The sequence below is a fragment of the Aptenodytes forsteri genome, unplaced genomic scaffold, assembly GCF_000699145.1.
Source record: "Aptenodytes forsteri isolate BGI_AS27 unplaced genomic scaffold, ASM69914v1 Scaffold79, whole genome shotgun sequence".
Taxonomy (NCBI): domain Eukaryota; kingdom Metazoa; phylum Chordata; class Aves; order Sphenisciformes; family Spheniscidae; genus Aptenodytes; species Aptenodytes forsteri.
The window spans coordinates 1005533-1019405 of NW_008794776.1; the positions used below are offsets into that span (position 1 = coordinate 1005533).

Genomic DNA, 13873 nt, shown 5'->3' on the forward strand with positions numbered 1-13873 from the left:
GGAGTAAGGGAGAGGGGTAGCCGAGGGGTTCCCCCCCCAAAAAAAAAAGAACAAAAACCAAACAAAAGGCCTTTCTGTTCAGGGCAGTTTGCTGGCACAGGAGCAGTTCGCACTTGCAGGGTGACCCAGGCTGACAAGCCAAGAGCAGAGGTCCCCTCACCAGCTGCCCCACAGAGCCCTTGCACAACCGGCGTTAGTCAGTGGTGCAGCAGATTTCCTAAGGGCTGCCCGCTTTGCAAAACACCCAGAATAAGATGAGAAGTCAGTGCCCAGAGCAGTAGGCTCTGGGAGCTCTGAAATAAGGGTCTGTACAGGAGCCATCCTGGAGCAGCAGTTGTGCAAGAGCTACTCCGGTTAGCGCCCTTGCTGTGGGGATTCAACATGCAGATCTCATGGGGATTATGGACATGAACTGGTAGTGCTTTGAAATTGTTTGGACTGACAGAACTGCATAAATATTCTTAATGCCCCCATTTAACTACTTCTATGATGTGGAAAAAGGATGTGGCTGACAGCATTTCTGAGGGCTTTGCTGTGCACGTGAGCTTTGTTTAAAAAAAAAAAGGCGCCATAAAAATGAAACAATTTCCCAATGGTTTTGTCCTTTTGAGGCCTGAAATAAGGACTTGGTTGCTTCTTACCTGTCAAAGAGTCATCCACAGTTAGTTGTTTTTCTTAGGACGAATCTCTTGGGATAGCCTTCTGCTGTTACACGTTTTCCCCGACCTTGATGTGCGTATTATCACACTTTCAATGTTATGCGTAGAAATAGTCCTCTGACATTGTTTAGGTTTTCACACTGGTTGTGTCATACCAAGTTTAGTCTTAGATTCGTGCAGGACTACTGTATTGTATAAGATAGCAGTAGAACATACCTGCTGCCTCAGGTCAGTCACCCAGGCATTGAAGATATAAAGCAAATGGAGCATAAAGACCAGAGAAAGCTGAAGTTTTCTGTATTTTAAAACAATAATTATTAATAAAATGTTGAGATAAATATGTTCTTATTTTTATAATACACATTTTTATACCTGTACATGTCAGCACAGAGTTCATGTGTGGTGGTTTGTGTGGCATTCTGCATTTCCTTTTATCTCTGACCTTTTGCTCTCACTGGATAATACAAAACTAGTTATTTTTGGGGACATCAATGCTCATTCTTCCTCCATAAGATTATTTATTCTACTTTTACAAATTAAATATTCACTTACCTTCATCTTCAACTTTGAGGGAAGTCAGACAAACTTTTAGACTGTGGAGCAATTCAGAGGTAATCTAGCGGAAAGCAGGTTTTGCATTATTTCTAGTTAAACTAAGCCTGAATAAGCCAGACAAACAAATGTCCTCATATTATTTCAAATTGTCTTTTAACTACACTGAGATTGATTGCGATCATGTGTGCATACTGCATCGAGGCACTGGTTCAGCAAGGTGCCTTTACGTGAGTCACGGTAACCAGCAATTTTGGTTAGCCTTCTCCAGCTGTGGCTCGTGCATGGCGGCCTAAGATAATGTGTTTTAGTATGAAAGAGGGCATAGACTTGGTGAGATGCAACAGCTCAGTTGGCAGATGGTTTAACATATTACCATGTTAAGGCAATCATTTGCAGCTATGTGAACACATCTGCAGCGATCTGTGTAGAGTACACCAACTTGCTTTAGCATCCTGCTGCTTTATAGGCATACCTTACGCAAAGTGGATGCTGCTTTCTCATGCACATAGACCTTCAAACAAAGAAAATGATGAGTGAAAGGTTAATTTAATTCACGTTCACAATAAAGGTGGATAAAGGATTCTAACAGAAATAGTGTTTGAGAGTCAGTAACCTAGGTCATGTTCAGTTGTTATCTTATCACCTACCATAAATGTTATTTATAGTAATAATATAAATGAGCCTGTTCCGGGGGAAAAAAAAAGTCTGGTCAGGAAAAAAAGTAAAGAGTAGCTAGCAATTAAATCCGTCTTCCTGACTAAAAGGCTAGTCAAGTGACAGCTATCACTAAAACCATCCTATGCAGATACTTCCATCTAATACCGGTTTTCTTAAGACTTTATGCCATTTAAAAAAAAAAATAAATCTACATGTATGGCCAAAGGCTTGGGCACGTCACTTCTCACACTAATCTGTCATACCTGAGGTTAAGTGCATGGGGTAACCTTTGTAGCATATGGGTTAATACACAGAAAATATATATTCCAATTAATATTTGGCTTCAGTTGTATCTGCGTACATGCTGGTGGATTTATTTCTTCAATCTTTTTTTTATATTGAACCATGGCAACTTTTGGTTAAGTATAAATGAAACAACAAAGTTGTCTCCAGGTTGGACACTTGCCAGCATAGATTAATTTTATGGCTTAATATCACTGGGTATACTATGTTTATGATGTTATAGCTGTTCCTGTAACTGCTTCATCTTTTCATAAATAAGATACTAATTTCCTGAGTTTAAAGTAACTGGCGACAAAGATACTAGTATCTAATCTGGCTAGCAATCAGCTTGCTAAAACAAGTGATATAATGAATGTGCTGTGGGCTTTATTTGTATTGGTTTGCATAATTTTTAATCACCTTAAAAATATGAGCAATGAGTAGAGAACAAAACACTGAGCAAAAGTCATTGCTTAGGCTGCCATTCTCCAGCCTTAGAAATGAGATCAAAGAGGGTGTTAGGAAAGAAAATAAATGAATCTTCTCTGCTCCTTGAAATGTTCTGTTCATCTTTTATTACTTGGTAGTAAGGATGAATAGAAATCTGGAATTAATTAAATCTTCTAATTAATTAGAAAGATGTAGATGAAGTATTTTGTCAATATGTAAATACCTTTGGGAGAGGGAGAGATTGTTTCAGTTTTCATTTGAAATGGGACAGTTGAGATAGCCATTCTGTAAATCTCCAGGTAATCAACTGCAAGAGAATTAAACCCACAAATTCAATAATGCTTATCATTCCTCTTCACAACTGTTTTTCAGCTTAGACATTTACTGGAGTAATGCTGAGCCCCAACTTTTCTTCTATTTAGTCTTACCCTATCTGCTACCATTAAAATCACACAGAAGAGCACTCGTACAGCAGAAGATCCTCTTCTCTTCATGGTAGATCATAAGAGGTCTTTTACCTACCTATGTCTGTTTGCACAGGTGCTAGTAAATTCCTGCCGTTGTTTGCGTGGCCATTCCCGGAGCAGGACAGCTGCAAGGCAGGCGTTCATCCTCCACCTTGGGAACTGAGATGCAATCATTTACATGGTCTGCACTTGGTGTATGCTGCATCCCAAAATGTTTTGCACAGCTAGACCTATTTATAAGGCAGGATTAAACTTTGAAGAGTTATTTTGTCCTTCCAAAGAACAGTTACTGACTTCAGAACATAGAGACAGAAGGATTCTCTCCCCATTTTCGCTCACATTTTTAATTTCTGCTTTTATTCACAGTGTATTTTATTCATACTTCATTCATGCCAACACACGTTGTCTGTGTTGTTTAAAGGAGAAGTTTGAGAGAGAAATAAAATGAAGAATACTTTGCTTTAACGAGTATGAAAAAAATTAAGATAATTGACCAAGAAAACAGAGAAGATCAAGTAGGGTTTCAACTCTTGTAATTCGATCAACTTCAGTAGGAATTGCAAGTATTCAGCTCTGGCCAAGTTTCAGAAGAGGCAGTGGAAGTGACTCTGCTCACTTAATAAGCTTTGAATTGTGCTGTATAGATTTAACAGTAGTTGATGCACAGCTGCTTTACAGAATAGACAGCCTAGGGAAAGAGATAATTAATATTTTTGGATGAAGCCTATTTTGTGCCGTTCAAGACGTGTCAGTGTATCTACCTACCAGGAACTTTTTGGAAATCAAACATTCTTTGTCTGCAAGTAATTCCATTGAAATATCAGTTGAAAATTAGAACATAAATGTTTTTGAGAGGAAGACATCACTGAAAATAAATCAATTTTCAAAACTATAATACTTTAGAAGTAAGCATACTTTTAACTTGCTTGTGTCTTAGCTTCAGCCACGCTGTGTTTGGAACTATAAAACTGTTTGTGTATATGAAGACCTGTGAACTGCAGATTCAGGTTGAAGGAGGGATGACTGCTAGCCAGGATAAGTGAGTAGTAGTGATCAATAATGTAGGAAATAAAAAAGAAAACATTGTAAAACATCACCTGGTATTTCACAGTTGTGTTAGAGAAAAATGTTTTTCTGTAGAAATCTTTAATAAAGTGAAAACGTGCCAAAAAGGTTTGTACCTTTTAGCACTATCTCTCTGCATACAGTATAGATCCAGAGCAGACACTTACCAAGTTTCACTTACAAGCCTCACGATTTCCAAAGAGTGTAGAAAATACAACAAAAAAGATGAATTCCCTGAAGACTAAAATCAGTGGGGCTGGGAAATATTTTGTCCAATATTGAGATGTGTATAAATATCACAGTGTAAGCAGTGGCTAATATAATGTACTCTAAGAAATGATCTTCCAAACTTACCGAATGACTGAAGTTTTCCCTGTTTGGTTACTTTCTAGTGAAACACCCAAAATCTGGACTCTGACAGCCAAACTCCCTTTTAGAAATACTGTTCTCCCCAGGTAGTGGCATTGGCTTCCATGAGAGTTCAGTAGAAGGGAAAGATATGGCAGAGCAAGGCAAATTCTGGATCCAAGCGATAATTACCAGTAGTTAAGACACTTACTTGGAAATTTATCTACCACATACAAAATTGTGATAGAGAGAAAATGTAGCCTTGAGATTTAGCATTTTCAGTGTTGTCTTAGATTCACAGACAGCAGGAGACGTGTTCATTTTTATTTTTCATTCAGAAAGTATTTGTTTATGAAATGGCAAAATAATGTGAATACACAGTTGCCAGGAGGAGAAAAGATATGGGTAATGTATCTCTTCTGTCTTGGCTCAATTCAGGGACATCTGTGACTTCATAGACAGATCAGCCTTCAAAAAAAGTCTCCTGCAATAGCTTTGCGGCACCCTCTTATCATGTTCCTTGATAACAGCATATGTGTGAAAATCATAGTCTGCTTTTTTTTTTGGTTATAAAGATGAAAAGTCATTTAGAAAATATGAAAATATCAGTGTAAATTTCAGTACTTAAATACTACCCAATAACTACTTCTACGCACATATATTTCCATATATGCATAATCTGAAGCCTGTGACTAATCATATTGAACTCAATGGTATGTTTATGGGATTAAGGCCTCTTTACATCTGGGAATTCAAATTATTTTGGGAATAATTTGATAATTTTTCCTTCTTAAGCTGTATGCAAATTTTTTACATGCTCCTGAGTCGTCATGTGTAGAAAAAAAATTGAAGTAATAGAGATAATCCACAGTTTACGAGCCTTTGGAACACTTGAGGGAGTCCCCCTCTATCTACTGCAGAAACAGCTGTCATTCAGCTGTGAGATCTGGAGCTGTGGAAACTGCGGAGGAAAGGAAAAGTATTATTCATTCCTAGTGTATTAAAAAAAGAGATGCTTTAGATTGAAATTCCTAGGTGAGTTTCTTGATTCCTGATGTCCTGAGAGAGTTATTTTCAAATTAATTGTAATATGCAAACATATTGCTTGTACATGATAGTGATTAATGGTAATTGGAATACTGATGGGAAAAAATTCTTTGAGACTATTTAATGAGCACCTGTGAAATTATGGAGTGCATGCACAAGTATCCCAAGTATTTGCCCGAGAGATTTTCTTTCCACAGCTGTGAGATTTGGGCATCATTATTTAGATGTAAATTGAGAGCCTCTTTCAAAAGGCAAGCAGGTACTTGGTACGAGTTCATGGGACAACTGATGTAAATAATTGCTCAACAGTGTAAATAAGGCGCTTACAATCTGTCTGTATTTTATTATTTATTAGTACTTATTATATTTTATTGATCTTGTTTCAAACGGCGAAGTTAAAAGTAAAATGAGTTTCTTTTTAGAATAAGGAAGAAATACAGCACCATATGTTGTGCCAATGGAGCTCTGTCTGATATAGTGCTAGTACATTCCTTCCAAGGCCTCAAGACATTTTACAACATTTTTAGCACCAATTTCTGCAGTAATGACTAACTTCTGCAGGACAGAAAATTACATTCCTTGGGAGGATATGAAATGATCAGGAAAGGAAAGAGACGACATTATCCAAGAAGCTATTGAGTTAGCAGGATTTTAATGCCGGAACAATTAATATTCTATGAGAAATAAATCAACTGGAACAATATGTGTTAAGCAGAAAACATTCTTGTGGTCTTTTTGTAATATTGAAAATGTAAACACAACATGACAGCAGATACAGTGCGCTAGTTTCTATCAAAACATGGATTTTCTCCTGTATGTTTTTTGGCTGATGTCATTGGAAACATTGCTAATTGATTCTGGTTTTGGTGGGAGAAGTTATGAGCCTAGTGTATAAAAGAAAAGACTAAAACAAAGCTCACTGAAACGCCTAAAGTAAAGTTCCCTGTAACCAATCAGTTTCTTGACTTTGGCAGCCTTTTAATCAATGTTTTAATTTGAGGAACCACTTGCATATAAAGATGAATAGGTAAGCTGACAGTAGAATAGGTGAGTTTTGTTGTGGGTTTTTTTTCTTTTTAGCAATTGAGATTTTAAAAAAAGACTGTGAAAGTATTTGTGTAATTGCTTTTGTGTAGTTTTTTTCTTATGCATCAATTATCCTGTGCCTGTTTTGCAAACGGGTAACTAAAGAAGTAATTAAACCCACAATCAAACAGAAAGGGAATACAATTTCAACTCTCCAGTTTTATTTATGTATTCATTTTTTTGCATGTATTTCTATATATTTTTAATAGCATTGATTAGCTGGACATATTTGTGTTTTCTTCACTTGGTGTCCTTCCTCCAGAACAAGGATCTGAGAATCCCTAAGACCAAGGTCTAACACACTCAATTCAAAAGGAGTCTTTTCAGTATATTGAGCTGAAGCTCAATCAGGAAAGATCCTGATCATGCTTCACTTCTGCTGATTTCCAGAGGTGGTGCTGGTAATTTGTAGGCTTGGGCCTTAAAATGGATGCAGATTATGTTGCTTAGCAGTGTGACTGTGGCTTCACAATGGTGATGGTAACAAATACTTTCCAGGAAAAAAAAACCCAACTTGTAAATAGCCCCATGGTTGCTTTAACAAAATTAGCATAAAGGTAAATGTCGGAGCAAAAATTATTAAGGAAAAACATTTTGATTAAGCTTATTTAATATACTGGCACGGCTACAACATTAATAGTATCTTTTTTTATTCTTTTTCTGTTTCTTCCGATAATGAAGGAATCATCTGCATGCTGCAGGTCATATCTGTGTTCTTAAAGATGCTTTCATGTATGAAAGTCCAACTGAAATAGCAAATCTAGCCTCCGCAGACAAGTTTGATGCAGCCCTGGCCATTCATCTTTATAAAGGAGGCAGACTTCTGCAAGGTAATCCTCTTTCTATTTTGCCATAAAAACACCTCTTTAAAAGGTACTGAAAGAGAAGCGAATGAATACAAATAGTTATAATTGTCTATAAATGTATAAACCTATAGGTAATGTAGTTATTCTGTTTATCCACTTCAACAAACATTCGGAAATGCTGAAAATCTTTCTCTGGGAGAGCTGATCCAGAGAGGAGAGAACTAAATAAATATACTTTTAAAGCACATAGTGCATTTCATAATTAACTTTATGAAACATAGTTACTTTAACTACATTAAGATAAGAGCCTTACATTAACATTAAAATACCTTCAGCAAATGTGTTCTTTCAGAGGACAGTGGCTTGACTAAGTATAGCTGAGGTCAAATGAAGAAAGCAGAGAGGCTGATTTGATTTTTCTGCTCAAAAATGAGTCAGGGTTTTATGGACATGAAATAACTTTGAGATGTTGTTCACGCCAGCTAAACTGTAGGAGACAGGATGTTATCAGACAAATAATAACATTTTCTATTGTATCTAGCCATGTAAACCAAAATTTAGCTTGTCGTTAATGATACACTAGAAGCACTGGCTTTCAAAATTACAGATACTGTCACCTACTGAAATTGCAAGTGTGTATCCATTTTTGAGATCACATTTGTATTGTACAAATCTATTCACTTGGACAAAGGTACATAATTTGATACTTTCATCAGATCTCAGTATAAGTTGTGTTGTGCTAGTTTTCAGACTTCAGAAGTCCCCCTGCAATTTGTGCTGGTGGGTTTTCAGAAAGCCTGAATTATGTCTGGCATACTTGTGTCTCTTTTGTTACAATGGAGCTCTGATTTCACTAGGGATCCTAGAATACCAATAAAAAAATAATTCTGTAAGATGAGCTCTACTAACATATGTATTAAGACTTCTCTTGTTGGAATATAGAGATGATTGTTTTTGTGACAAGACCTGGAATTGTTTTGGAGGAGGCTTATGGAAGGTCTTAGAACTTTCTCTTTTTTTTGCTAAGGAACAAAAAATAAGGTTGGATTTTAAATGTTTACTGTAAAACTTTATTGCAGTTTTGACTTGCATAGCACTGCCCGAATGCTGTTGCTATTAGCTTTTCAAAATCCCAAGTGATCTACAAAGCCTGATACTTGAATGATTTACAAAAGCTCAGTAATTTAAATAAGTCACACTGTTCCAAAAAGCATCTGCAATAACTGAAAGAAAAATAAAACAGAAATCTGTGAAAAGCAAGACAGTAAGTAGTATGATTGCTGAGATGATACTAGTCAAAGTGTACCCAAGTGATACAAAGCCTGATACTTGAATGATTTACAAAAGCTCAGTAATTTAAATAAGTCACAGTGTTCCAAAAAGCATCTGCAATAACTGAAAGAAAAATAAAACAGAAATCTGTGAAAAGCAAGACAGTAAGTAGTATGATTGCTGAGATGATACTAGTCAAAGTGTAAAAGTTATTGTAGACTTCTTGAAGGAAAAAAGTGATTCAGAGGACATTCCTGATTCTTGTAACATTTAATCTTTCCATACCCTATATTAAGAAATACCTTAAAGAAATTTAGCGATTACAGTCATACTACCATTACTACCATACTACCAATCTTTTGGGCCTCATCCTGGAAACTTTGTTTACATGATTGGGGATGTATGATCAACACATGTAATAGATGGCATAATAATTATTTACTTTTTTATTTATTAGAAAGGCAGTATATATTTTATATTGTATTGCAGAAAGTCAGTCTCTTGAAGATTAGTGCTGTGGTGCTTTGATAGCGCACATTAATTCTCTTCACCTACAAACATTAGAGTATAGTATCTAAAAATGCGAAGGAGTCTTTAAGTAGCCAGAATGGCAATTAGTCTTTCATTCTTTTTGTTTGTTCTTTCATTTAGTAATGAGGAAATTAGCAATGCTAATAAATCCTCATCTTACAACTCACTTAACTTTCAAATATAAATGTGAAACATATAGTATGTTTTCTGTCTTTATCAACATATTTATTTCATTCCTCATTTTCTTTAAGATTTCCTTATTTGCTTGTTTTTAACCATGAATTTTAATTATGAGAGTTCACTGAATTTAACCTAAAATTTCCCCCCCACCCCCTAAGACACTGTGGGTAGCTGTAGAAAGTGTCACCGATAGTTCTCACAGCCACGAACGTTCAAGGTCAGTTATGTTATCTCTCAAAAGGAAGAACCTCCATCAACACAGTAACCTCTAGCACCCTGCTCGTTGGTCCACTGCTGAGGACAGTGTTGTCTACTGAATCCTTGATCCCTCTCCCCTTCCATCTGATAGCAAAAGGGAAAAATCAAAGCATATTTTCTGCCTTTCTTGGTACACAGTGTGTAGTGGCAATACAGCCTAACTGCTTATTCTTGTTCACAGGCAGAAGGAAACCTTGGCTTCATCTGTTACAGCTAACAGAACTCTGCAAAATCCACAAAACCGATCACCTTAATGGCAGGTTTTGTAGGCTGTCTTACTGGAGACTGTTTCTTTTGCAAAACTGCAGTCCCATTTGGAATTTAAAATTGTGTTCTGCATGTAGTAATTAGCCACCATGAGGTTGTTATTTGTTAGCTTAATGTGGTGTAAAACTGACCACTGTTTTCAGTGCTGAAACAATCAACAGTAAACATTATTGCCTGCCATCTTGATTAGTTAAAGGGGAGAACATTACTGGTAACTTGTAAGTTACTAAAAATAACCTGACTCCAGATTAGAAAGAAATCTTACACTGATATTTTCATCTAAGTAGTCTCTGGCCTTGTCCATCCATGTAAATCCAGCCACTGTTAGCATAGAAGTGCTACTCTACCCTGTTTTGGTGGCAAATATACCCTTATGCAAATATGAATTTATACTGATGCTGTGTATCAAAACTAGGTTTTTACCAGAGTGCAGACACCACTAGGATAGATATGCTTTTGTTGATACTCTAAAATTTGAATGTTGATAAGGTCTTGTGCACAGACTGTCCCACAGCCAGCATGCCTTCCTCTGCTCTTACTGTTCTGAGCACTGTAAGGCATTCTAAAACAACTTTTGTAACTTGGGTGATCACAGGTGGTCTTGGAACAACCAACTATAAACACAGATCCATCTTTTGGGATGGAATTAGGCAAAAAAATATTTTTGTTGCAGGTTCACATATACTGCCTTATTTAATTGGTGACCATTTCCAATGGTGTGGCTCCATCTACATTTTCTGTAGCAGTAAAATTGTCTTCGGAAGTCAATATTTAAAAAAAAAAATAAAAAATCAGTAACCAACTTTGCAGGATGGTCGCCCAAACCACTGTATTGGAATGCTTGAGGGGGCAGTGAATGAGTGGCTGAGGCTAGGTACCTGGGACCAAACTTTGCAATACTGCATCTTACTAAAATGTGAATAACATTGAACATATATATATATGCATGCCATTTGGTGGGCTGCCAAGTGTAGAAACTATATATATATATATGCATGTCATTTGGTGGGCTGCCAAGTGTAGAAACTAATTGATTGTGTTTACTAAGCATGGAAAAGGCAAAGAAAATCTCATAGCTACACAACAGACTGACATGCTGTGAAAGTACATAGTTACTGTATGGGTTTTTTCAGTGCCAAAACCGTAAAAATTCAGGTTTCTCCAGGTTTCTTTTTCAAAGGCTTTTGCTTACATATGTGATACAGTATTATCAATATACTTTTTCACTCTTAACGTCCCCTTCTAGTCACTACTTTGACATGTTGGTTAACTTCTCATTGTAGTCATTGCTTTGCAGGTAGCAGAATTCCTTTTGGAATCATCTTTGGTGGGACAGATGTAAATGAAGATACCAAATGTGAAGAGAAACATCGGGTAATGGGAGCAGTGCTAGGAGAAGCCAGGTAAAAGCATGTGTGGAAGGTTTATGACAGGAAATCGCATTTTTGTAATGGCAGATCTTTTAGGAACTGTTCCATAAATGGTTGGAATCACTGGGAGATGTGTAGGCCAGCGGACAAAGCATAGACTACTTGAAATCCCTGTGATCACTACATATTATTTTATGATTCAGTGATGGAGGTAGAACAGTTTCTTCATGAATAGACTGCCTACAGACTATATTTTATTTTATATTTCCTCTGTTACAATCATTTTATCGTATTTGTCCATGTAAGAGTTGGCAGAGGTAGTGCTGAAACTTGGTCTCTTGGGCTGTGAATTTTAAAAAGACTCAAATCCCATTAAAAGCTAATGAAATCTGTGCTCTTGCTAACTAATCCTGTCCTTTGTCTACTGAATCATAACTATTTCCTAGAATAATAGAATTATGCATGTGATGAGGTTATAAAATTCTAAGGCAGGTAAAAGAAATGAGAAGAATAATAGCAATAATACTTAACCTGGGATTTGGCAGCATATTGCTCTGTAGAATAATCTACTTTATGAGTAGACATTATAAAGACAGCCTTTGATGGTTAGTGTAATTGTGGACTGTAGCAACTTGACTGGTTTATTTGACATGTTTGTAATGGATACAATTTTATGCAATCAAGTTCTAATTTCTTATCAAAATTATTTTAGACTGTTTATATTTGCAGAGATTTAGGTAAAGAAATGCACATCTAAGTATCTCCAACAATATCCATACAGTTCTCATTTGTACAGAACTATCCTGGCCATGAAATGACTGATATTTGGTATTTAAATAGTGAATCTTTAGTAGTGGAGGTGGTTAATGGTGAGTTAGTGGTGGAGGTATGATTATTTAAATAGCAAATCTTTGTTAGCGGTGGAGGTATGAATATTCTCATTAAATCTTACTGTAGTAATAGTATTAGCCTAAACAAGGTTGGCCATTTGCCAAGGCCCTGTGCCAGAAGTGCTAAATGTTGCTCCAAGTTGTTTTTTTTAAAACCTCTGTTTCTTAGTAAATTCTGGTTTATGTTACATATATTCAAATATATAAAATGTTCTGTATTGGAACTAACATTTTATGCATTAAGTGCTACCTGTACATACAGACCAAGGTGCCCAGCAGTTTGACTTAAGTGAAACGACAACTGAAAATAACTGGCATTTGTTCTGTTGCATCACAGAATCAAACCTGTTCTCGGAGGCCTCGCATTTAGTTTGTGGACCAAGTGCTTGATTGAAAGGCAGGTGACTCAAGTATAAAGAGCTTTAATTCTTTTTTCCTGCTAATGTGATCCTTTCTCTAGATACATGAACAAAGAAGCAGAGATGGAAAAGTCTTTAAGCAAATTCTCTCAGTTTTTTAGGTGAATTGACAAGGGAATATTTTCAGGGTTTTTTAAAGTCTGGAAAAGTCCCAGTGACATGTCAGTGTAGTCATCAAATGTAGTTCAAGAACTGATCAGAAATCAGAGAAAATGACTAAAAACCAAAAAGGTTTTTGCAGCATTTCTCATTGTTTCAACATCCCCAGAAAAGAAGTTTCCTTCTGCTTGATCCAAAGATCTGTTGACTTCAACAGTGTTTGATCATGTCCATGATGGGCCATTAAGCCCTTTTCTTATTGGAAATGAAAGCATTTTATGTATGTAAAGCTTCCAGTGGATGAAATTAATTTAATAGATAGCTTAAGCCTTATCAAGATAGAGGCTAAGGTTGTCACTTCAGGTGTAACCAGTGTAATAGCTCTCTGATGGCAGGGATGGCTCTGCTGCTACCTCTTTTCCTCTCCTTTTCCTTTCTCATGCTTGTGGCTGTCTGATCGACCCTTCCTTGTGCCAGGATTGGACTGCTTTCTGAGCAGGTTTAACTCACTAAATGGCATAAAATTGGCGCTTTTTTCCTGGGTTAGTTTTCTACCCCTTTAATAAGTAAAGTCAGCTTGTGGAAGGGTACGAGAAGGATGTCTTTTTGGTGGCAGTAAGTTGCTACAGCAGGTCACTCAGCCTCATGGAACTATACTGGGACTGAGCTTCTGGTGACTTGAGTACTCTGAAGAGTCATCACTCCAGAATTGAGCTCTGCATAAGCGAAGGGGTCCCTGAGTGTACAAGGTGAGATAAAATTTAAGCATCTGGAACGTCTTATCAGATCCAGTGGTACTGCTTGCATACTTACTCTAGAAGAGCTTAAATTCCTTGCTGAACAGAGCTTGCTCAGGATGCTATCTCTGTTCATTCATCACAGCGTTCTAGCTAAGACAGATAACTACAGTGGTTCAGATACGGCAGCATGGATTTTGGTTCATGTTAGCAATGAGGAAATGCATACAGAATCAGGAGCAGGCTTATATCTTGTAGTTTTATCTTTGCTAATACCACTGTATGTTCTAGCTATTATTGGCTAACTTAACGCTGGCATAGATACGCTGTTCTGTCTAGAGTGCCCTATAAAATGTGGTAGGTAAACAGATTTTAAAGACAGCACTTAATCACGTTCATTGAAAAATCATTAGGGCATGTTCTTACAT

The 13873-nt window shown here is 36.7% G+C and overlaps 1 protein-coding gene across 1 annotated transcript in view; it reads left to right on the top strand.

Annotated features, from left to right (window-relative positions):
* The first annotated feature begins 1394 nt into the window (after window positions 1–1394).
* Window positions 1395–13873, top strand: part of GLT1D1 (glycosyltransferase 1 domain containing 1) — a 57158-nt gene continuing 44679 nt past the window's right edge. Inside the window, exons 1-4 of the mRNA XM_009274369.2 lie at window positions 1395–1441; window positions 4008–4109; window positions 7298–7446; window positions 11228–11333. Of these exons, the coding sequence (XP_009272644.1) occupies window positions 1395–1441; window positions 4008–4109; window positions 7298–7446; window positions 11228–11333 (404 nt within the window). The remainder of the gene's footprint in view (window positions 1442–4007; window positions 4110–7297; window positions 7447–11227; window positions 11334–13873) is intronic.